The sequence below is a fragment of the Micromys minutus genome (genome assembly GCF_963924665.1).
Source record: "Micromys minutus genome assembly, chromosome: 1".
NCBI lineage: Eukaryota > Metazoa > Chordata > Mammalia > Rodentia > Muridae > Micromys > Micromys minutus.
Window position 1 is genome coordinate 84,281,727 of NC_137969.1, and position 24,828 is coordinate 84,306,554.

Genomic DNA, 24,828 nt, shown 5'->3' on the forward strand with positions numbered 1-24,828 from the left:
TGCAGTGAAATGATAGCTCAGAGATGGTTAGCACTACCCAAAGGCTGCACAGCTGAGATGACCACCCCCGTCTTAAAACTCGGGTCGTTTTGACCCATGGTTGTTTTTAGTATTTTCTTTCTTTTTTCATTTTATTTGAAGTTAGTAAGTAAGCAGGCACACTATCAGCTGACTGGCCTTCATTTACACCACAGTCCACCAGTAAACACTAGTCACTAAAGCCAAACAACCAGTATGCTCTTGTTTTACACACTCCATGTAAATGCACATATTTGCCACACAAGGAAATAAAAGTATAAAACATTCATTTGACTGTTCACAAGTCAAGGTGTAGAACAGTCAGATCACCCCAAGTTCTTTAAATAGAAAATGGTAGGGCTCCTTCTGATAATCAGTGTGACCCGGTATTGGTGGCACATGACTTTAATCACAGCGCTCAGGGGGCAGAGGCAGGCCCCCAAGTTCGAGGCCAGCCTGGTCTACAAAGTGAGTTCTAGGACAGCCAGGGCTACACAGAGAAATCCTGTCTTAACCAAACAGGCAAACAAAAAATCCAAAGAGCAAAAACCCCATACTCAGTATATTAGTCTGAATATCATGCATGCTCAGATATTTATCGATTGTTTACAAATAAACAAAGACGTGTCAGTTTCCTGCCACCTTGGCAGAACATCAGAAAGTTGTCAGTTTATTTGGTTTGAAGGCCTAGTTCACTACTTACAGACTTCTGGGGAAGGTGGGCAGTGTGCATCACGGCAGAAGCAATTGGCGAAACAAAACTGCTTACCCACAAGTCTCTTTCAAGAACATGCCCCACCCCAATAACTCAAAGACCCCCACTAGGGTTCATTTCTAAATTCCATCACCTCCCCCTGATGCCAAGCTGGGGACCAAGCCTGCGTCTGCTGTGTTTTCTAAATATTGACAGGGTCCCACTATGTAGCTGTAGCTGGCTTGACACTCAGTATGAAGACCAGACTAGCTTTGAACTTATAGATCTTTGCCTGCCTCTGCCTCCTGGATGCTAGGATTAAAGGCCCGTGTCGCCATACGCATCTGACCAGCTTTGTAAACCTAGCTGTGAGTGGTCAAGTACTTGGGCAGACTTGTGTAATTCTCACATGATACAATTTCCTCTTAACCCGGGCATTTCCAGAACTCAAATATCTCCTGACCCTCTTCATGGATGCCAGTGCTTCTGTGCTTCTGCACTGGCGTCCATAAAAGCCACCGCTGCTGCCAACTCGCTACTGTTTCGTTTTCCTCTTCAGAGGACCAGGAGCGACCTTGGCCAAGGCTCTTATTGCTTCTGCACCCAGCTGACTCCCCTGTCAACAAAAGGTTCCCTGCTCCCTGCGTAGATGGTTTCATCACCTTCCTCCTGTCGGGTTGGCAGGAAGCAGACCTCCTACTAGGGCAGGGCACCAAAGAGAGACCTTATGTGGGAGACATAGCTGAATGGTTGGCAGTAGCCATTTTGTGGCCACAGGCATGCCCCCAGAATAGCCTGTGTCCCGTGGGGTGGACAGGGGCTCAAGTTGGTCTCCAGAGTCTGGCAGTCCGGGACACCAGCTTCAGTTTCTGTTCTGGTGGGTCTCTGGTCAGAACCGAAACTCGGTTCTTCTAGTCTGATGGGCTGCTGAGTCAGCCTCCGCGAGGGCGGGGCGGTCACCACGGTGACGCCAATCCTGGGCCGCGCCCGCTGGTGCGTGTGGATGAGTTCCCGAACTCTTCGAGGCGGAAGCGCGCACTCTGGTCATGTTTCGTGGTGTTTTCTGGTTGTTGTTGCTGCTGCCACTGCGCCCACCGGGAGCGCAGGGTCACCGTGGTGCCAAGAGCCCAGGGCAGGAGGCCGACGAGCCCACCCCTTGGCCGAGCATCCAACGCCTGCAGGAACAGCTGAGGACGGTCGGGGCCCTCTCCAAACGATACTGGGCGCACTTAAGCTGCACCATGTGGCCCGATCACTGTGAAGACCAGGAGACCCCTGTGCCGCCTCTGGGTAAGAGCGGTCCCCGCCGCCGACCCCTCGCTCACCTGCCAGTCTCACTCCTAAGCACTGCATCCTGCATATAGTCAGAGGCCTGGTCACTGCAGCCACCTCCGTACGTCTCCTGGTGCAGCCCAGCCCCTAGGGACTATAGGTCTAGCTGCTCTGCCGCCTCTCACCTGCCCTGATTTCTTTAGACACTCAAGCCCATTCTTGCCCGCTTTATTGATGGTGGCTTAGGGAAAGTCCTTTGTAGACACACTTGGGGTTGTCCCAACCCCAGATACTTTCGCTTCTATGGCTTAGAGAGGAAGCCTGAAGCATATGAGGGAACCAGCCTGGCTGTGAGTTGGGGCCTGAACTCTGGTTTGGGCGCTGTTACTGAGAAACCTCAGGGTTTTCTCTCTCATCACTATCCCGCGGTCTCATGGCATTTCCTTTCTAGGCTGGAGCCTTCCTCTGTGGGGCCGGCGGTCGCTGGACATGCTCACTGCGTGGTTCTGCCGCTTTCAGGACTGCTGCGGCGGCGGGGACTGCAGGATCTCCAACAACTTGACAGGTTGGAACTGATATGATTTTCAGGATTCAGGTCTCTGGGGGGAAGGGGTTGGTGACTATGGAGAAGTCACCGATGGGAAGCCTCTCTCTCAGCTTCCCCCTCCTCCAGTTAGGGGAAAATCTCTCTGACAAGACTTTGAACTCCATGATTTCCAAAAAGGACACCCTCCAACAACAGGAACGACATGACACCAGCATTGATAGTGCCCTTAGCGGACATTACATTACATCATCTTGGAGCACGGGCCCAAATACTTGCTATGTGGCTGTGATCTGGCAAGTTCTCCTTCCCCAGCCCTCCTGGCTTTGTGGTTGTTTGGTTTGTTTTTAAGAGTGTGGAGATACTTAGATCCAGAGGCCCTTTCCTTACTCCCAAGGGCAGTCATGGTGCTTCCAGTGCTGGGGACATTTTTTTCTTTAGTTTAATGGTGCAGACCTTATTGGGATCTACAGGAACCATGAACATGTCACACCCAGCGAAGACAGCTGGCAGGGGACACTAAGATACAGGCTGTGTCTCACCATCTGTCCTCAGTCTAGACTGAAGCTGTTCCTACACTCATGTCTGAGGGACATCTGAGGAAGAACTAACTGCTCATCTCTGTTGGCTCCACTATGTACCAGACCTTGTGCTAAGAGTTCTGCAGCCACGGAGTCAGAATCTCACACAGCTGCTTCCTTTCAGCAGTGTTAGAATCCGAACAGGAATAGTAAGCAACCTCCCTGAAGGTAGGCGGGATAATGGAGCCAGAAAGCTGATCAATAATTGTGGTTAAAGTGTCCCTTAGGGCTGGAGAGATGGCTCAGCAGTTAGGAGACAGCACTACTCTTACAGAGGCCTAAGTTTAATTGCCACAATCTACATTAGGCACCACTGGCTACAACTCCACTTCCAGGGGATCTGACATCCTTTTCTGGCTTCTGCAGGTAACTGCACTCAGCTACAGAAACCCATGACTGCATATCGCATATATATATATATATATATATGGAGTTTGGCAAAGTTTCTTTAGAGCAAGCATGAGAATCCGAGTTCCTATCCTCAGCACCCACATAAAAATTGGGCACAGCCGTGAACACCTGTCACTTACTGCAGTGTTGGCAGAGACCGGAGGCTCTCTGAAGCCTGTTAGTCACAGGCTAACAATTGATGAACAACAGGTCCAGGGGCAGACCATATCTCAAAAACAAAACAAAACAAAAAACAAGGTGTGATTAAGGAAGACACTTAATGTTGACCCGTGTGCATGCACACATGCACACCCACATGAACACATATAAAACTGTTCCTTTCTAGTCGGGTGTGGTGTCCTGTGATCTAGCACTTGGGGAACTGAGGTGGGAAGATAGTGCATACGAGCTCAGCCTAGGCTACTTAGAAAGACGCAGTCTCAATAAAAGAAGCGTCTGTCTGGAGGTTTAACTGTTGGACCCGAATGGCTCAACGATCCGGGTGTCCATTCCCACATAGACACAGACTGAGAAGAGATGCAATAGGCAAGAGGTTTAATTGATAAATCCAGTGCACTGGGGTCGTTCTGTAAGTGGGACAGAGTTAGGGTTATATATATATATATATATATATATATATATATATATATATATATATATATACTGTTCTGAGGGCAGATTTCAGCAACAGCATGGGTGGTGTCATCTCATTGGTGGGTTATCAGAGCAGGGGCAACTTAACCTGGCTAAGAGCCTCACAACATTCTTGGATGTTTTGGAAAGTCCTAGGGAGGGGGCAACTGCAATTTGTCCCTAGGTGGCCTGGCCAAGACCCATACATAACCAGCAAAGGTCTGTGAGGTATAACCTGGGCTTCTGGCATATCTTTTGAGAGAGTAAGGTTATGGGGGAGGGAACTCTGCATCCTGAGAGAAACAGAAAGTTGTTTTTCATTATAAACTAATTCATACCATCCCATGCATTTAAATGGCCCTGCTAGCACGTCCCAGCGTAGCTGCATGCATGTGAATCACTTTTGTGCATGTTGCAGGTGGTTTGTGTCTCAGCCACTGGGCCTTTGTCAGAACAGGTATTTAGCATCAGTCAGAAAACCTGTTCTGATAAAGGCCCAGTGGTTTAGTCCTTGGTGAGATTTCTCCATTCCCCTGGAAGTAGTTTCTCACTTGGAGTTTGCTTGGAGTTCACCTGTCCTTACTTACAATCCGTGCCAGCGGGGCTGAGGAGGTGGTTCAGCCCATATGCTGCCTGCCACTCAACCCTAGCACCCACTGGGACAGAGAGCTGTGACAGAGTGGGGTGGCAGGTCCCTGTGGCTTGGAAGTCAGTCTAGCCAAACAGGAGTTCTGGGTTCAGTGAGAGACCTTGGCTTAAAATTAAAGTGGTGACTTCCTGATATGAACCTGTGGCCTCCATATTAGTGTGTGTGATGCATGTGCAATCCCTCATACACATACAGGAACACACACACACACACACTCACAGAGAAAGAGAAGGAAGGAAGGAAAGATGGGTAGAGCATCAGTGACTCAGTCTGGAGGAGGGTCTAGCACAGAGTGGAATCTCAGGCCACATACAGTTCAGAACGTCTGAACGAAGATTTACAGCAAGTCCCCTCTCTCCCTCTCCTTTCTTTGTTTTTTGGTTTGTTTTTGAGACAAGGTTTCTCTGTGTAGCCTTGGCTCTACTGGAACTCACTCTGTAGACCAGGCTGGACTAGAACGTACAGAGAGACCTGCCTGCCTCTGCCTCCCCAGTGCTGGGATTAAAGGCGTGCACCACCTGGCGTGCAGTACCTGGCTAGTACTGCTCTCTCCTTAGACTACCCATTGTTCTTCAGAACCGGGAATCCAACTCTAAAGCAGCCTTGTTCTGACAACAGGGGGACAGCTGCAAGTGTCAGTTTTGTGGCACCAGTGGTTTTGAAAGAAAGCAAAGTGATGGCAGTGTTTCAAAATCATCTGTGGTCCACTCTGTATTCCAGAACTCCCTCTGGGTTGGCCCATGGTACTAGCCAGTTGGTGTTGATAATAAGGAATGGCCAATGCCTTACCGAACTGGCAGCACAGCCTCCCCGCCTCCAAACTGCGCTTCTTCAGTGGGGAAAGGAAAGCAGGCTGGCTTTGGGAAGCTGCTCAAGTGTATGCCGGGCTGGGACACAGAGCATGAGCTCCTGAGGCAGAGCTGGGAGCGCCTTGAAGCCTGGCAGGCCCCATCCACACCAGTCTGTCCGTCCATTGCAGGGATTCAGAAAAGGTAATTCTGTCCTCCCAGAATCCAGTTTTGATTTCTCAAATTCCTCCAAAACAGTTGTTTAATATTGCTACGGGGCTTATATTACTTGTGGTTTAATAATAAAGATGAGTTGCCATCTATATAGTTTTAAGGCTGTTGGCCTTTTTGCTGAGGCAGTTTCTCAGCTACCTTCTAACTATACCCAATCTCAGCCAATTGCCTTCCTCCACATGGCTTCCACTGTTTCGCCTGCTCCATTCGCCTCTGCCCAGTGGTTCTGCCAGCTCTTTGTTGAACAAAACCCGCATTCCTTTCTTATACCAAAGAGCTATTTGCACAGTGGAAAGACTTGCCAGCTTCCTCACCCTGGGCCATCAGCAGTGTCAGAAGCCATCCAGGGGAGGATAAGTCCTGTGGATGTGACCAACCCAGCTCAGTCAACGGGGTTCTCCAGAGGTGGAGCAAGGATTAAAAAGAAAGTGCCAGACAAAACTGCAGCACGACCCCAGCCAGCTCTGAGGCTGAAAGGCGGGTTTAATTCTTCCAAGTCTGCTTTTGTACCATTTTAATTACATGCAAGTAATAGTAAGGTCAGTTCTAGGTTAAGGGAACAGGCAGGACAGTGAACACAGTCAGGGAGGGCTGGTAAAGATGACAGGATTATTTGAGCCTACTTCTCTGTCCTAGCCCAAAGTCAAGTTATTGCCTGAAGCCTACTTTGTTTTGAAAGACCTCCGAAGGGAGACCCTCACTCAAATCTCAGGAGAGGCGCGCACCCAGCGAGGCACCGAGACCAGACTTGCTGCAATCGCATGAGGAAGTTTATTGAAAGTGAAAGAGTGAGATCTCAGACCAGCATGCTGGGGTCGAGACTCATACACCATGCAGGGGTAGAGGAGTTCGACCCCGGCCTGAACTTGTAACAGGCTTATAAAGGCAAAAATCACAAAGGAGGGGGAGGACAGGGGGAATGAGGAAATTCATAAGGGGAAGAATCATACATTTTTTATCAGTATACCCCCAGGCACACCTAGGGCGTTGGAACATTCCACAGAGGTCATCTGGACCTTCTGTGGTATTTTGGGAACTCAAATCTCAAGAAAGTGGGATTTCCTGGGTGGGATTTCCTGGGAGCGGCAGAGGAAATCCCTAGGGCAAGGAATCACTGTCCTTTGACAACCTTTTACTCTTCAGTTTTAGCCTAAAATCAGATTCCTGCCTAAACTTACTTTCTTGTCCTGGTCCAATGTCAAATCCTTGCCAAGCGACCCCAAAAGCTCTCCACATGGATGACTCTCCACTGTTTTTTGCATGGTTTTTGACTGATGAGCTCTTGGAGACAAGACCCTAAGAGACTTTATTCCAGGATTGCTTCTTGCTATTGATATGCCTTTCCTGTCATTATTAAATTAATGCAACAATCCCTGGGCATTAGCCCACCCTACTGAGCAGATTTCCTGCAGAGCAACATAAAGATAAACTTTCATGAATTAATGCATTTAGATGAATTAATGATTTTACAGAATTCCTGATTTGATCTTAGGGGGAAGTTTTAAGAGATGGTTTTAGTTGTTTTGTGATGAAAATGTAATAAAGTTAAAATCAAGAATAGGATGGTAATAGTAATAGTTATAATAGTAAGTAAAGACTGCATAATAAGAAATTCAGTGAGCTTTCATTATGACAGACAGACAGACATATATATACTTAAGAGTTAAGAGTCCAGAGTTTCTCACTGGGCATTCTTGCCAGCCCCAGATAGTTAAGTATTGTTGTGTCAGTAATACTGACCCCGTAAATGAGTCATCACTGTACCAGGCCCCATCTGCTCCCCCCATTCACAGCCTTCCAGATCTGGAAACCCTGTAGATACCAGCAGGACTGCGCTCAGTCTATATCAGCATTGCCTTTTGGCCAGATTGAGGGCAACGTGACCTTCCATGACCTCCCCCAGGACAGCTTGCTTTTTCCTCTTTCTGGCCAAGTGAGGGAGTGACAAACACATATAGAAAGCAGATAATGGGCCACAGAAACGACAGTACCAAATATCCTGCCGGCATTGGCACAGTCTGCACAGCAAGGAACAGTTGGAAATACAGGGGCACACCTACCTCGCCATTTGATATAATAGGTGTGAGTGTAGGGCATCCCAACAGCATATCGTCTGCTGTGAGGTTTGCCTTCTTGTTCTGAGGTCACAAGGATCAGAGAGTAGAAATCCTGGGGTGTGGAGAGGAGGTGGTGCACACAGGCCCCTGTGTCTCTCACTGGGACCTCTTTTCTCCTAGGCTTAGAATCAGACCTGCGTGTGCGACTACACGGACAGCATCTTGCTAGCAAGCTGGTCCTAAGCTCAGTGAAGGGCTACTTAGAGATGCCCCAAGTAGACAAGGCCCTGGCTCTGTCATTCCACGGCTGGTCTGGCACAGGCAAGAACTTCGTGGCACGGATGCTGGTGGACAACCTGTATCGGGACGGAATGAGAAGTGACTGTGTTAGGATGTTTATCTCTGCCTTCCATTTTCCACACCCCAAGTATGTGGACATATACAAGGTGAGGCTCCAGCATGGGGGTGGCCTCACAGGCCTGGCAGGGGTGCGAGGCTTCTGTGCTGAGAGGAGGTCCTGACTAAAGGAGGTGGACTCCAGAGCAGCCTAGCACAGGATGGGGGCAGGCGCAGCAGGGACAGAAGCTGTGACAGAGAGCCATTTCCTGCCCTTTCACAGAGGCAGCCCAGAGCTCCAGTTGCATACTGGAGGCCAGGTACAGCACCAACAGAATCAAACAGCGGGGAGGGGGAGGTGTTGAGTGTGGCTGGGTGTGGTTGCACATGCCTATAATCCCAATGCACATTGGCCTAGGCAGGGAGATGTTGAGTTCCAGACCAGCCTGGGCTGCACAAAGAGGTCCTGTCTGTGTCTAAGGAAGTGTGGTGTGGAGGAACGCAGACTCTACCATCCCCTCCCGAAAGGCCACAGCCTCCTTAGCCTGACACACTAGCCTTCTGTACCCCTGCTGCTGGGAGACCTTTCAGGCCGTTTCAGCCACTATAGTTTTATTAGACAGAAAGGAGCACATTCTGTGCTCTGTTTTACTTTTCCCATATTTGCACTGGGCCGTGATTGCGTGGCTGGGCCTTACAAACGCAGTTGCCGGGATTCAACCAGGAAAATTGAGTTAACACTCATACCAGCCTATGCCTTACAGAGAGATAACACAGCCACAAACTGCAGGGCAGAGGAATGCTTGTCTGTAAATGGCTTCTTTGGTCTCTTCTTCCTCCTCAAGGTATCATATTGAATAATGAAAGCAACAATTTAAGGGTTTCTTTTTCTTTTTTTAAAGATTTATTCATGAGTACACTATTGCTGTCTTCAGACACACCAGAAGAGGGCATCAGATCCCATTACAGATGGTTGTGAGCCTCCAGCCCCTATTTTCGTTTCTTTTCTAATTTTTTTTTTTTTTTTTTTTTTGAAGACAGGGTTTCTCCATGTATCCCTGGCTGCCCTAGAACTCAGTTCCATAGACCAAGCTGACCTTAAACTCACAGAGATCCGCCTGCCTCTCCTACCCCCAAACTCCCAGCCCCGGCTCTGAGGGTTTCTTAAATGATAGTTTAATCTTTCTGCCTTAGCCTCCCAAGTCTTTGGATCATGGGCATGCACTGTGCTTATTTTTAAAATACATGGTGCTAGGAATCAAACTGAAGGCCCCCAGCGTGCTAAGCAAGCAGTCTACTGCTTAGCTACACTGTCCATTTTAAAAGGTATGTCATATCATCACGTCATAGTGCATGTGAGTCCCCAGTTCTCACAGCAGCTTGTTACATGCCAGCAAGCTGATGGGTTGAACGCCCCTTTGCTGTTTTACTATTTGGAGGTTTTTCTCACTTACACACGTAGTAAAATTAGCCTGAAAACGAGCAAACTGCTGAGACCACACCCATCCATGTTGGCTCTCAACTGTGGTTCTGGGGAGAGCTTATAAACTGGGAAGATTAAGTCAGCCTTGAGGGCACAGCTTGCCCGAGTCACCTGGTAGTTTTAGTGTGGTTGTGGAGGGCAAGGGCTGGGTGTCCTGAGCCTCAGACAAGCTAGTGTCAGACAGCTGACAGCTGAGCTCTTCCAGGAAGAATTCTCTGGTCTTGGCTGGAGCAGAATCACTTGAGGATGTCAGCTTCCCCACTAGAAAACCGAAATACACACGCACGCACGCACGCATGCACGCACTAGAGTGTTGAAGGGGCACAGATACCAAGGAGGCCAAGATGGACACCTTGAGAAGTAGCTGTGCCCAGCTCTGAGAGCACAATAAAGCTTATATTAGGTGGAGAGCTAATATAAGGGTGGGGTGGGTGCCCCGTGTGGTAACCCTCAAGTTACATATAGCCTGTTCACCAGGATGGAGCAGGCTGGCTGCCTTGAGTTCCCGCCCAGTGTAGGCGCTCTGCCGAGAGGCCAAGGGGATGTGGCTGGCAGCCCTTTCTCTAGCTCCCGGGTTGTAGAGCCCATGCCCCTGGTGAGGGTCAGGTGGTCCTTAGCTCCAGGATGGGACTTATTTAGTACTGGAGAAGGCACCTGGCTGGTGCTTGTTCCCTGGGCAGATGGGCTTCTCTCAAGAACTTTCCAGCGCTGGTCTTCATCCCAGGTGGAGATGCTGAGCCCAAAACAAGGATTACCTGGGAAGCTTGGCAGCCTGCTGGGGCCGAGCCGGGTTTGGTGATTGTGAGGGTGGAGCGCAGACTTAGGTGTTCCACAGCACCGGGGCTGAGGAAACGGAGACCGGGAGACCGCTGTCCCTCGTGGTCTGCAGCCCCCGATGTTCTGTGCAGGAGGACTTGCAGAGGCAGGTGCAGGAGACGCAGCGGCGCTGCCGCCAGAGCACGTTCATCTTCGACGAAGCGGAGAAGCTGCACCCGGGGCTGCTGGAGCTGCTTGAACCCTACCTGGAACCGAGGAGCCCCGAGGCCCATGGAGCTGAGCCACCCGGAGCCATCTTTCTCTTTCTAAGGTGAGGGCTGAGCAGGAGGCGGGGGTGGGGGGGGGGTAATGGAGTTCTGACTAGCAGCGAGGCCTTTCTGAAGCCAAAGTCCCCAGCTTGGAAACAGGAAAGGGACACTGAGCACGCGCTCACCCTGCCCACCTCCGAATTGACCCAGGGAATATGGCAGGAGCGGGGGGGGGGGGGGGGGGACACGGGGGGAGACTGGCTGCCTGTCTGCGCAGCCGCCCCAGAGGAGCATCGAAGGTCCGGGGAGGAGAGGGAAGCGTTGTGCTTGGTTTGCTTTTTTTTTTTTTTTTTTTTTCCCCTGCAGTGTATTTTGATCATATTCACACACATTCCACGCTAGATCCGTTCCTCACCTTCCTACCCATCCAACTTTGTGTCTTTAAAAAAAAAATCAAGACCGATTTGTGAAGCGATGTTCTTGGATGTGTGGTCTTCCACTGGAGTGCGGTCAACTTACCAAGGCTACAAAAGGAAAAACAGTGTTTCCTCTCCCATTAGCTAATGACTGCCAATAGCTCCTTAGCTAGGAACTTACTTGGTGCCCAGCTGCCCTCTCCTTGGTAGGATTTGGTTTCTTTGGAGCTTGCACAGATCTCGAGCATGGTGTGACAACAGCTACCCGGCTGCATTCAGGAGACACTTTCCTTGTGGCTGTCCACCAGCCCTGGCGCTAACATTTTTCCTACTTCCTCTTTAGAAATGATCCCCGAGTCTTGGGAGAAGAGGGTGAGGTATTTATGGTCCATTTTGGGCTGGGTACCTTGGCCAGTATGAGTCTCTGTGTTAATCACCGTCTACTGCAGATGGAAGCTTCTGAGGGCCGGGAGACACATTAATCTATGGGTGTAGTGATGTGTCATTAGAAGTCCATTTGGGGAACAATAGTGGCGATTATCCTGTAAGGCTAAATTAAGCATTGGTTCTTGGCTCTACAATGGTACAGGTGGTGTGAGACTTAGAAAGTGAGAAGTTTCCCCAACATCTTTAATGTTATCTATCCATCCCTACAGTCCCTCCTTTACTCTGCCCTCCTTCCCTTACCCCAGTTTAACACTCCTGTTCTGTTATTCCCCATTAGTCCTTTAGACTCCGGTGCCCTGTTTCCCTCTTTTGAAAATCTCTCTCTGTGGCCCTGTTTGCAGTAATTTCCTGACCTTCACGAGTAATTTCAAACGAAACCCACACTCACAAATGAGAGGAAGCATGTTTGTCTTTCTGAGTCCAGGTTCCCTCAGAATGGTTGTCTCTAGCTCCATCCACTGACCTGTGAATTTCATTTTTCTCAGCAGAAAAACAACAGCACTGTTCCCATTTCCCCACATCTGTCATTGCTTGTTTTGTTTCGTTGTTTTATTTTTAATTTTTTAATCTTAGCCGTTCTGACTGGGTAAGAGGGAATCTCAAAGTCACTTTTACTTGGCATTTCCCTGATGGTTGAGGATGTTGAATTTAAGGAAAAAAAAATGTTTCTCAGTCATTTTCATTTTGTCCTTTGAGAACTCTTCTTTACTTCATACCTCATTTTTTAAAAGATGTATTTATTTTATGTATGTGAGTACACTGTAGCTGTTTTGAGACACATCAGAAGAGAGCATCTGATCCCATTACAGATGGTTGTGAGTCACCATGTGGTTGCTAGAAATTGAACTCAGGACCTCTGGAAGAGCAGTCAGTGCTCTTAACCACTGAGCCATCTCTCCAGCCCCCTCATACCTCATTTTTAATTTTTTTCTTTTCACATTTGTTTTGAGCTCTTTGTATATCCTAGACTTCAACTCTCAGATGTATAGCTGGTGAATAATTTCTCCCCATTCTAGCTGCCTCTTCCTTCGTGGTGGTGTAGTTTCATTAGGTCTCATTTGTTAATCGTGGATCTCATTGCTTGTTCTACTATTCCATTGAGTCCTTCCATGTGCATGAGTTCAGGTACTTCTCTCTGTCAGATTCAGGGTGTCAGGTCTTGTTTAAGCTCTTGGTCCATCTGGAATTGAGTTTTGTACAGGGTGAGTGATAAGGATGAAGTTTTATTCTATATGTAGCTATCCAGTTTGACCAGTCCCGTTTTTTGAAGATGCTGTCTTTTCTCCAATGTGTGTTGTTGGCATCTTTGTAAAAATCCTGTCGGTGTGTAGGTTAACATGTGGGGTCCTTCAGTTCGATCCCATTATCAGTGGAATTTTAATGGGGGTTGTGTTGCATCTGGAGATTGCTTTTGTTAGAGTGGTCATTTCACAGTATTAATCTATTAACATGGGGGGCTTTCATCTTCTGATATTCTTTTTTTTTTAAAGTCTCTTAAAGGTTTCATGGTACAGGTCTTTCACTTTCTCGGGCTTATTTCAAGGTATTTTGGGGGGGTCATTGTGAATGGGGTAATTTTCTTGATCTCTATCTTGGTGTGATTGACATTTGTGTATAGAAAGGCTACTAAGTTCTAAGTGCTTTGTAACTTGCTTCTTTATTGACGGTATCACCTGAAATTTTCTGGTGGATTCTTTAGGGTCCTCCATATATAAAATCACATCATCTGTCAATAAAGATATTCTGGCTTCTCTTTTTCCCATTTGTATACTCTTAGCTGCCTTCATTTGTCTTCCTGCTCAAGATAAGATTTCAAGCATCTTGTGGAACCGGAGGTGAAGAGTAGATATTCTTGTCTTGTTCCTGATTTTAGTGGAAATACTTGAGTTTTCCCTTTTAGGGTGGCTTTGTCTCTGGGCTTCCTGGGTATTACGTTTATGTTGTAATAATTATTTAATTAATAAATTCTGGTGCAAAGTTGCTACTGGCCCCAAAGGTCTATGTTCCCAAATGAAAGACACATACACAGCCTTTATATTTTAACATGCCTTAAACAGCACAGTAGCTGGTCTACTACCTAGCCTCCGTGCTGTTAATCCTGAGTTAGTACTCATTCTATTCTTGGCTGCTCTGAACTCAAGTTAGTCGGCTGCTTGGGCCACAATTTCTTGGCCCAGAGCCCAGGGTACTCTTCTTGCTTTTCTACCTCATGGTGGACTCTGTCTCTCCTCTGTGTCACTCTTCTAAAGCCTGGTGGATCTCTTTCCTCCTGGTCCCAAGCCCCGGAAATCCTAAAATCCTGCCCGTCTGTCCTCCCCAGCTATTGGCTGTTGGCATCTTTATTTACCAATCAGAACTAACTGGGGGCAGGTTTTCGAGGTTTCTCGAAACAGTTTTTTTTGGGGGGGACATAATTAACATTTGTAATACAAGCAGTTACACATTCATTATGTTGAAATGGTGCCCTGTATCCCTGTTCTTCTAGAACTTTTATCACGAATGGATGTTGAGTTTTGTCAAAGGCCTTTTCTATGCCCAGTGAGATGATCCACTGTGGGCCTGGCAGGCTGACTTCTGGGATCAGCTTCAGAGAGACAGCTCCACTTTGTTTGGGTTGAACAAGGACTATATGGCTCTTAGGGAGTGGGTAGGGATTTCCAGGGTGGGTGTACATTATCGGCTAGGGCTGAGGTGCTGGGAATGCTTCATTAACATGAAGAGAAGTTCTAAGAACCTGTTGGGCAGGTTCATATTAATAGATAGGAAGCTGAGCCGTCTCTCCAGCCCGAGCACTGGTTCTAAATCAAGTAGAAAACCATCTTACATTCCTCAGGATTCCCACTCTGGAAGGGCAGGCCTCTCACGTCGGCAGTGGGATGTGCTGGGATGCTGAGCAGGAATGGACACTCCAGGACCACTGTGCTCTGGTTCCATACACTGGGATCCCCACAAGGGCTCTATGGCAAGAATCTTACCCAGTGTGAATGCTTCGCTGAAGTCCCTTGCAGACTCAGCTGCAGACTGTTACAAAGCGTGTTCACTGGAAAGGCCACACATTTCCCACAGCTTGCTCATGGGTAGGGGTGGGGGTTGGGGGTCAGGTTTCCAGGGTGCCGTGGCGAGGTAGAAGTGATTTTTCTTGTGAACTTGAAAGGCAGGTCAGGGTTTAGGGTGGGTCCCTAAGACAAGATGGAACAAATTTAAACCACTTGACTTTCAGCATATGGAAGCCAAGGATGGAGCAGGGTTGAGGATCTCAAGAGTGCTTTTAACAGAAAAGCAGGCATTTGTTAACATAAATGGAATGCCAGAATAAGGGGTGATCCCAGCTCCCACAGTACTCACCCCTTTCTGAGTCAGTGGCCTCAGCTGTCCATAGCATTCCCACAAGCTGCCAGCAGAGGCAGCTGAGTGGTTCCCAGGCACCGACTCCCCTACCCTAGCTGGTTTACAGCTTGGCAAATTCTCTCAGGTGCGCATTGCCCACTGACCTAGTGACCCTCTTATCTCAAGGCAAGCGTTTTGGTACTGACCAGCTGGCAATGGCTCTGCCCTTTCCCCTGGAGACCTGACCTCAGTGGACTGCCCCAGGCCACGTAGCTATGCACACACATGGGTGAAGCCGGAGCTGGGGCAGTGCTGCCTAACAGCAGCCGAGCTGCCATCCCGGGAATTCACTCACCCTGGCTCTTAAACAAACGAGGCACTGACTTCCAGTGACCTGCTGCAGGCTTGCACTCAGACCTCCCCTCAGGGAGAGGCCATGAGCCAGTTCGCCATTGTCCCTCTCCAGTCATACAGAACCACAACCACCCCTCCCAAGGGTACCCCAAAATTAGCCACCTCCAACCCCTGCCCCAAGGTTCCCTGGTGTTCTAGTTAAGAGAGAGCAATGTGTTTGAGATCCGAGCCTCTAGACTTGATTTCTGGAACAAACTTGAGTTTGTCTTCCCTTTGCGCTAAGGGTTCTTGCATGTGTGTCGCGTATGTGTGTGCTAGTTTGTGTGGGCGTCAACACTGCGTGTCCTGTACCACTCTCTGCCTTGGGTAGCCCCAGCTGGCCTGGAACTCACAGAGATCATGTCTCCTGAGGTAATTAAAGGGGTGTGGCACCAGACTTGGCCCTACCTTGTTTTTTGAGACAGGGACTGAAAGCAGGCCAGCAAACCCCCAGAACTGAAGTTATAAGGGCACACTGCAAATGCCCAGCTCTTCACAGGGCTGATGGGGACCTGTGCTCAGTTCTTTGTGCTCAGGCGGTAAATAGTTTATCCTCGCAGCCCTTCCCAGCCCTGACACAGCCAATTGAATCCAAAGTTTAATCCTGAAGTACACTGAGATCTGTTGTTGAGATGAGGTACTGGTGGCTTTCCTGCCAGCTCTCTGTGGCACCTCAAAGTAGGTACAGCCCAGGAGGGCTTGCTTGCCCAGCTTTGCAAAAGCCATTTTAGCGCCACGATATGGCAGGAGTAAACGTTGTCTGTAAAGATGATAGTAGGACGGGAGGCAGCCAGGCCAGGTGGAACCTGTATATGACCCCAGCCTTGGCCCCTCCTGCATCTGTGGATGGCATGTCTCCTGTCTTGTCTAGGGTTTCATTCTTCAGGTAATGCTTGTTGGAGACTTCTGCTCCCAGTAGGTTCCAGAGGACAATTTAGGTCTGTCCTAGAGGTCCATATGCAGTTTCCAGTAGCAAGGACAGGACAGTACTGTTTATGTCTTGGGTGCAGAGACTGCAGTTGAAGCAGTCAGAGAACCAAAGCCCATCCCTTTCCTGGCTGGGAGAATTGAGGCACTTCCTATATGGTTACACTAATATTGAGTCTGTCAGCAGAAGACCCCAGAGTCACACGACAGGACTGGAGCTGCTGCCCTCTCATCATGCACCCAGAAGAGGGTGACTAATGTCTGTTTTCTCTGAGTTGCTGTCAGGGTATAAACAGCAAGGACTTTGAAGAACTGTATGGATGTGAGTTATCTGTGAATGGAGCATGTGGGATACATAGTAGGTATTTGGTGACTGCCTCCAGACTGATTAGCTCCAGTATTATCTGGGCTCAATTTCTCATTTTACCAATGAAGAAACTGAGGCCCAAATAGGTTCTTGAGAGTCTAGCTGTTGTTTAGGGAGGAATTCACAGTTGGTGATGGGAGCTTGTGACACTGGTCCTTTTAGCATGCAGTCAGCAGGGGCCTGGGAGGGTGAGGAATTCAGCATCTATCTACCTGCTGAGCTGAAGGCACTGGGCAGGCAATGAAGGCCTCCCAGGCCTTGTCCCGTGAGAGGCATCACCTGTAAAGTGGTGGGAAGAGGACACTGGCTGTAGGCAACAGTGCAAGCAGTTCAGGGGGCTGCACACAGAGCTGAGAAATATGCAGAAACCATACAGAGCGGGGCCCTATGTCACACGGAACAAGCAAGTAGACTTGAGGCTGAGATGGTATCACACCTGCGTCTGTGTCCTGGGGGCTTGATCCATTCACTTCACTGGCCTGCCATCCTCCAGAGGCTTGCTGTCTAGTACAAATGGTGGAATCAGGGCTACTGTGGCAATCTCTGCTGGTTCAGTTTTGTACCCAGAAAGCCTGACAGGCTGTCCAGCAGGTGTAGATATCAGGTGAGTGATGTAAGCAGTTTCTTCAGGCCTGGAAGTGTGGCAGAGCAGCTGGGCTTGAGCAAGGAGTGGGGAATGCCCTTGTCCTACTGGATTCTTCCGGCCAGGTGCTAAAGGTCCCTTGTAAATCTGTAGCTATAAGGGACACACTGGTCTTTACCTGTTTGCTGGGGAGGGATGCCTACCCCAGTCTCTCTCCACCCTGCTAAGGAGGGGCACTCAGTGACTCCCAAGTCTCATCTGTAGGACATACTGAAATGCAACATTAGCAAGATACAAATGTCTGGGTGGTGGTGGCACAAACCTTTAAATCCCAGCACAGGAGAGGCAGAGGCAAGCAACCTCTGAGTTTGAAGCCAGCCTGCTGGAAAGGTCTGAGTGAGCTCCTCTGATGTATCAAGGATTCTTGTAAGGAGACAGGACAGGAGATGCTGGGCCCACCGTTTAATTTATTGCCTGCCCCCCCCCCCCCCCAGCCTTCACTTATGCACTCCTCATTCTGTGGGCCGTAAGAAGCAAGGAAAGTGAAGGCACAGCTGTGGAGACGGACAAGGCTCAGCTGGGTGGCAACTTGAGACAGGGATGAATTGTCCTGGTTACAACTTGCTCCTGGCCTGGCCTCGTGGTGGCTTTCTAGCCTTGCCCTCCATCCTTACCTGTCACTCCTGTCTTAACAGTGTCCAGCCATCTTCCTATGCTCAGCCTGAGAGAGAACACAGGCAGTGCAAAATTAGCTTTTGCTCCACACTTCTGTGAAAGGAAAAGCACAGCCCAGACAGACACCTCCCATGTTCACCACCTCCAGTCCTTTCCCTCTCTACCTCTACTCCATCCCCTACAACCCAACCATCAGAGCCCGAGTTTCTTAGGATGGAGTGGAGGGAGCTGCTGCCCTACACTCTGGCCCCAAATCCTTCAGTAGATACATGACACCTTCCCTTTAGCTGTGGTCTTTCACCCTTCTGGGCCATCCTTCCACCCATAGTAACCCGGGTCTGTCATTGCTCAGCAGGTCCCGATGGGAGCCTTGTGTTCCTCCATGTGTGACACATGGTCCCAGAATCTTGTTCGAATCTGACTTGCAGGTCACTCGCAATTTGAGTGTTTCTTGCACTGTGCACAGACTAACCAGTGTTTATTAAAACGGTTGGGGAGACGGTGGGACAGTGCCTTTCTGCTCTACACTAGAGCAGGCTCCTAACTTCCAGAGCTGGTATCAGCTCTCAGGGAACACATGGGGAAGTGAGTGTGGGAACTGGCTGTTAACAAGCTCTTGTTTCTTTCAGTAATCTTGGGGGCAGTGCCATCAATGAGGTGGTCCTAGGTTTGCTTAAGGATGGACTGTCCAGGGAGGAAATTATGATGCAGCACTTGGCGATGCCCCTTCAGGCTGAGATCATGGAGTCTGCAGGTGAGTGAACAACTCAGATGCATACACAACCTTGCCAAGCACACGTGGAGATGGCTGGTATAAAATGTCAGACAGTGAGGGTGTCTGGACTGTGGAAGACACAGGGAGTCTCTCATTGTCAACTTTGAGCAGCACAAGTATAAGCAAGGCTACACTCTGCTCCTGGAAATGCCTTCTGAAGAGGGTCTCTGCCCACAGGCTAGCAGATCTTCCTGTGAACAGTGCAGGTGGGGAAGCTCCTTTTTGCTACACCAAAGCAAGCCACAGTCCTGGTGGGCATGCCCTGTCACCTGCTACAGTTACAATCATTGTGCCTAGAGTAGCCACAGCTGCACAGCCCTTGGCAACAACTGCCCAAAGCACTCCCAGAGCTTTGTGGGAACCACACCTTGCACAGGTCTTAATTGGGGGGTGGGGACCTTAAGTTTCCAGCAGGGTTCAATCCCAAGCCAGGTCAGACTCCATGTAACTTTGGGTCTTGATTTCAGACAGCAGCTTTGGCTCCAGCCGTCTCCTGAAGGAACATCTTATTGACCTCTTTATCCCCTTCCTGCCACTGGAGTACCGCCACGTGAGGCTGTGTGTCCGAGATGCCTTCCTGGGCCAGGATCTCCCATACACAGAAGAGGCCCTGGATGAAATCGCCAAGATGATGACATACATCCCTGAGGAAGAGAGGCTTTTCTCCTCTCAAGGCTGCAAATCCATTTCCCAGAGAATCAACCTCTACCTGCCTTGAAAGTGACTCTTGTGCTCCCTGAACAGTCTTCCTCTTCCTGAAACACCCATCTGCCAGGTACCCTGGTGTCCAGCAACCACTGATTCCAGCTAATGTGAAGAAGGCAATTCCTAACAGAGGCAGTTTCTAAAAACCACTTGGTGCCTTAAAAAAACCTACATTCTAGACTGAGGGTCAGGATGCCAGTAGAAGGTCCAAGTACCAAAGGGTCCTCAGAACACTCTGTACAGCCTCTTGGGACCATAGCTCTTCCTGGAAGACGGCTGGAGTTGAGTATGGGCCAGAGGCTCCAGGATCCTTGGGCTACAGAACAAGGAAGATGACAGATGTGAGGACAGACAGGAGTATGGCCCAGGTCTGCATGTTTGGCTGGCTTTCTGAGGTGGGGAGAGGGGCAGCTTCTGCATGTGAGCAGACCAGCAAAGGGCCTTAGGCTAAAGGGAAAAAACAACATGCTTTCAAAACATGACAGGGAAGTGGTACTCACACCCATGTGATCCTAGCACTTAGTAGGCTAATACAGGAGAGAGAGCTAAAGAAACCTGAGCTGCCTAGTTTGAGCAGCCAGCAAAGCTTGACAAAAAACCCATAGGTGTGTAGCTAAGGCATGTTCTGACCTGCAGACTGAAAACTTTTTAAAGAGGCCTTGTCATGTGTGATTAAATTTTGTATTTTTCTAACTCCTTTCGTACTGAGACCTAGTCCTTGCACTCTGCACCAGTGGGAACTGGTGGGACAGGGTAGGTGCTGGCCCTAAGAGGCTGACCCAGCATGTGCAGACCTGTGAGCTGGTGTCAGTCTACTTTGGAGCGTCTCACTAAGATCCTGGCACTTGAAGACAAGTTCTCCACTCCAGCTCTGACAATGAAAGCTGTGGTCCTGAGATGTGGTGAGGCAGTCTTTATAATACCCGTGTTAAACACTTTTCTGGTCCCGTCTTCATACTTTTGAGACAGTCTTTGTGCTTTCTCCTAATCCCCCTTTCCTATTAAAGCCCTCCTCAGCACTCTTTAGCTCTTGTAAAATGGGCCATTTCTGCATCCCCCACTTAACAGCTGGACATGCGTACTCACCTGCCTTACAGTTAGGGACTACCTAGCCCAGCCATATTGAGTGCTTAAGTGTTCAAATAATTGAAGTAAAGGAGTGTAGTTTGGAAGTGGGATCTCAATTAGCAAAGGCAGTCACAAAGTTCAGGAGCGTAGGAGTTCTGTTGCTACAAACCCAGGGATGGAGATTTAACAATTCAGGGTTCTTATAAAGCAAGGCCACATAGTAGTTAATAAATATAAAGTGCCTAATGAGACTTAGATTCCTGTTCAAGCCAGGCGCTGTGATGCCATCCTCCAGTCTTCAGGAGGAAGGACTGGGCACACAGTGAGAGCCAAGTGATCTGCAACCAGACACTAGCACACCCCTCCCACCCAAGAGCCACATACACTTTGCTCCCTCTGCACAGGTCTTCCCTGATACAGAAGAAGAACTGGCATCTTAGAAATGCTTCGTGGGCACAAGTATCAGGTAGAAAAGCAGGGCAGAAGTTTGAGAAACTTACCACTCCAGAACAACCAGCAGGTCATTGGTTAGATTAAAATGGAAAAAACAAATCTTATTTTTTGTGAGACAAAGCCTGTGAGGAAACAGTTCTGAGAAATTGTAACAACATACACATCTCAGAGAGGCACTGTGCCCCAAAAGACTAGAAAAACACTAAGCTCCAAATTAGTATAAAAATGACCACCACAGTGGTGAAAATGCTAGGTGTGGGAACATAGCACACATCCGTGATTCTAGCGCTCGGAAGGCTGAGGCAGGAAGCTGTCAAGCCTAAGAAAACCTTGGCTATCTAGTGAATTTGAGACTGGCTAGGGCTATACAGCAAGACCTTGTCCTGATGTCCCTGCCTTTTTAAGACAGTATCATATAGCCAAAACTGGTCTTAAACTTAATTAATATGTGATCCCTAAATGATTTTTGTTTTGCCTTCATATTCCAAGTACTATAATTACAGACATGTACCAGCACACCTGGATTTATTTGGTGCTGGGCTCAGATGCAGGACTTCTTGCTAGGCAAGTACTTTACTGATCTCCAGCACCAACACTGTTCTAAATAATGACCCTGGACTGGACGATAAAAACAGGAATCAGTGAAAGTGCTGACAGTTACGCCTTTGCTTTTGTAAGATAGACATGACCATTACGAGCTAAGGAAAAGTAGAGGGGTGGGTGGGGAAGAAGACTCAAATAACCAAATGGATTAAATCACCAGGAAACAGACAACCTGAATAGATTTTAAAACAAGTAAATTATATATCAGTAAAAATTTAAAAGTCTCACATCAAGGACCTGATGGCTTCACACTAAAATTTACCTTTTAAAGAGTTAAAAGTCTAAAATGAGCATGGTGACATAAGCCTTTTAATCCAGAGGAAGTTAGATCTCTCTAAGTTCAAGGCCAGCCTGGTCTGCAGTGTGAGTATCAGGACAGCCAGGGCTACATAGAGAAACCCTGTTTCTAAGTAAGTAAATAGATAAAATCTGGGTGTGTTGAGACACATTAGTAATCCTAACACCAAGGAGGTTGAGGAAAAGGGTTAGAGTTTAAGGCTGGTTTTATTAGACAAAAAACAAACAGTTAATACCAATTCTATTGAAACTGCCTCCAAAACTGAGGAAGGAATACTTTCCAAACTCATTCCATGAGGCATTACCTTGATAGCAAAACTCATTTGGTGGTTCACAGGGATTCAACACTCTTTTCTGGGTCTGTGAGTACTGGGCCTGCATGTGATACACAGACATACATTCATACACATAAGTTTTTTTTAAAAGGAAAGAGACAAAAGCAACAGTAAATGTGTTCCTCATAAAAAATGGAGATGTCAATCAAGCTGTGAGAGCACTACACAACTCTTCCTGATTAAAGACATTAAACTTCTGTTCACCTCAGATGGCACCAGTACTAAAGAGATGACTCCATCCAAGTCTACCCTGGTGAATCAATGAATTTATTGGGGTTACGTACAGAACTGGGGCAACTTTCAAGTGCTACCTTGGTGAAAATTCTCTCCTCGCACGGGTGATCCCTCAGAACACTACACTGCTGGAGCCCTGTCCAAAGTGAAGATGCTCCAACATCTGTCTCTACGGCTACTCTTTAGTGCTTGCATAGCCTCGAGGAAGGGGCTTGTGAATCTTTCTAAGCTGCATGGGCTTCTCTTTTCCCTGCAGAGGGAAAATGGTTCCACTCAAAGGAAACCCCTTACCCAATGAGAACATGAAAACAGACCCTATGGAAGACGCAGAGAAGAAAGGAACTATCAGACTATTGAGAATATAATTCGGCACAGCCCTTATGGAAATGGGACAGATTATGTAAAGCATTACACATAGCTTGGTGTGGAGGTGCCTACCTGTGACTCCAGCACTCAGGCAGAGGCTTAGGATCCAAAGTTCAAGGCCAGCCTGGACCCTATGATGAGATGTCTCAAAAACCAAGTCTAGGAACGTCCCTTAGTGGTGTTTTCTAGCATATGTGATCCTCAGCACTATAGAAAGGCAAAACATTCAAGGCACTGAAAAGAGTATCTCAGTTAAAACAACTGAATCTGTGTTAAATACATAAAGGTAAGATCTGAACCTATGAAATTACTATAACAAAACAGGGAATCCTTTGGGACAGCAGGTAAAGAAAGTGAAATGGAGGACAAGAAGAGGCCATCAGTGGATACCTCGGGAGTCAGAAATTCTGCTTTGCATAGTAAGATAGACCTGGCTCAGAAGTGAAGATTGTTTGCTGCTCTTCCAGGACCAGCATTTGGTTCCCAGCATGAATGTCCAACAGCTCACGTCTACCTGTAACTCCAGCTCCAAGATCCAATACCCTTTTCTGGCCACTGACGGTACCAGCACAGTACCTTTTAAGGATGCAAACCAGCTAGAAGGGTCTGAGGCCAAACATGGTAGCATACACCTGTAATTCTGCATTCATGGAGAAGAGGTGGGATGATCAGGGTTTGAGGCCAACATGGTCTACACAGCAAGGATGAGGCTAGTCAGACAACACAGTGAAACTGTTTTAAAAATAAAAAAGGATTAGACATAAATATCTGAGGAAGTGGATGCATTTAACATAATTTTAACATTACAGTGTATACAATGATTTAAATATCACACAATACCCCATAAATATGTGTAATTTTATATACTTAAAATTTTGATAATATATTTTCAACAGGGCTACTTTAAATACGCTATAATGTATAGTATTCCAGTGTACACAGAATTTTAGGAAAACAGAAATGGAATTATGTGCACTGCACTCATGCTCAGTGCAGCACTGTGCACACGAAGGAAGATGGAAGCAGCCGGAGGCTTCCTTAGCTGACAAAGGCGTATCTGGAAATGCACACACAATGGGAAAAGTATTGGAGCACAGAAAATAATGGAGTCCAGTCTAAACATGGAAGACATGCTACTCGAAACGAACTGGCCACACAGTGAAATACTGTGTATGACTCCACTCATATGGAATGTCAGGAAGCTGATCTCATGGAGGGAGTTGGGGCTGGGGGACAGAGGGGATAAAACTGAAAACACTGGTCAGTGGCTACCCTGACAGTTACAGAAAGGTAGGAGAACTTGGTCATAGAGTTTTACTGCAGTGGTTTACCATACTGCACAGAACATTTCAAAAGAGCTAACAAAATTCTGAATGATACCACCACAATAAAGCCAGGTCATAGATATTCTAAATACCCGGATTTGGCTACTGCATTGTGCACATGTACAGAAACACCTCACTATTCTCAATGGATGTGTACAGACATGTCAAAAACATATTGGGACCTGGGGATGTGATTCAGAGTTGTTAAGAGTGCTTGCTTGCTTGTGCAACCCTGGTTTCAATTGTTAACACTCACATAAACAGTGTGGTGATATACAGCAGTAACCCCAGCAGGGGGCTCCCAAGTTCCAGGTCATCTTTCATTGCATGGCAAGTTTGGGAAGTTCCACCTTGGGAAGGATACAGTAGACACTGTCTCTAAAGCATGAAAAAACAGGTAATTTTGAATAAGAAGAATGTTCTCTTGGAGAGTCTATACTTATTTTAATTCCTGTCTCAAGACATTGAACATATTTTCACTTACGTTCAGAATGGATATTCAGAGAATATCTTGTGTGTCATCCTTCACATTAGATACACACTCATACAGTACCTACCTGATGTCCGCCAGCCCAGGCTCTAGAAAGTTCCATGTATGTATAATAGGTGTGAGGATTCACATCACAGCACACACTCCAGAAACAATGTATCAGAGGGATGCTTACTAATCATTTTGGACTTTATAGTCATCTACTATATGCTGGCAAAGATCTGCTTAGCTTCCCTGTCAATTAAAATCCTGGGAGAAATACTCCAACTCAAGTCCACTTTGCCTATAAAATATTTCAACTTTTATTTAAAACAAAACACAACTTGCAAACCTTGTGA

General features: G+C 47.7%; 1 protein-coding gene across 1 annotated transcript; it reads left to right on the forward strand.

The window, feature by feature from the left end:
- The first annotated feature begins 1,538 nt into the window (after positions 1-1,538).
- Positions 1,539-20,299, forward strand: TOR3A (torsin family 3 member A). Its single transcript, XM_080930779.1, has 6 exons — positions 1,539-2,002; positions 2,436-2,549; positions 8,041-8,306; positions 10,588-10,766; positions 18,469-18,593; positions 19,082-20,299. The coding sequence occupies exons 1-6, from the start codon at positions 1,759-1,761 to the stop codon at positions 19,330-19,332; spliced, it is 1,179 nt and encodes a 392-aa protein (XP_080786905.1). The 5' UTR covers positions 1,539-1,758; the 3' UTR covers positions 19,333-20,299.
- Positions 20,300-24,828: the final 4,529 nt, after the last annotated feature.

Bases quoted from the DNA above. Each gene is read 5' to 3' on its own strand.
- TOR3A (XM_080930779.1), top strand. From the start codon at position 1,759: ATGTTTCGTGGTGTTTTCTGGTTGTTGTTGCTGCTGCCACTGCGCCCA. The intron at 8,307-10,587 runs GTGAGGCTCCAG...TGTTCTGTGCAG, and splicing joins AGTATGTGGACATATACAAG to GAGGACTTGCAGAGGCAGGT. The intron at 18,594-19,081 runs GTGAGTGAACAA...TCTTGATTTCAG, and splicing joins TGAGATCATGGAGTCTGCAG to ACAGCAGCTTTGGCTCCAGC.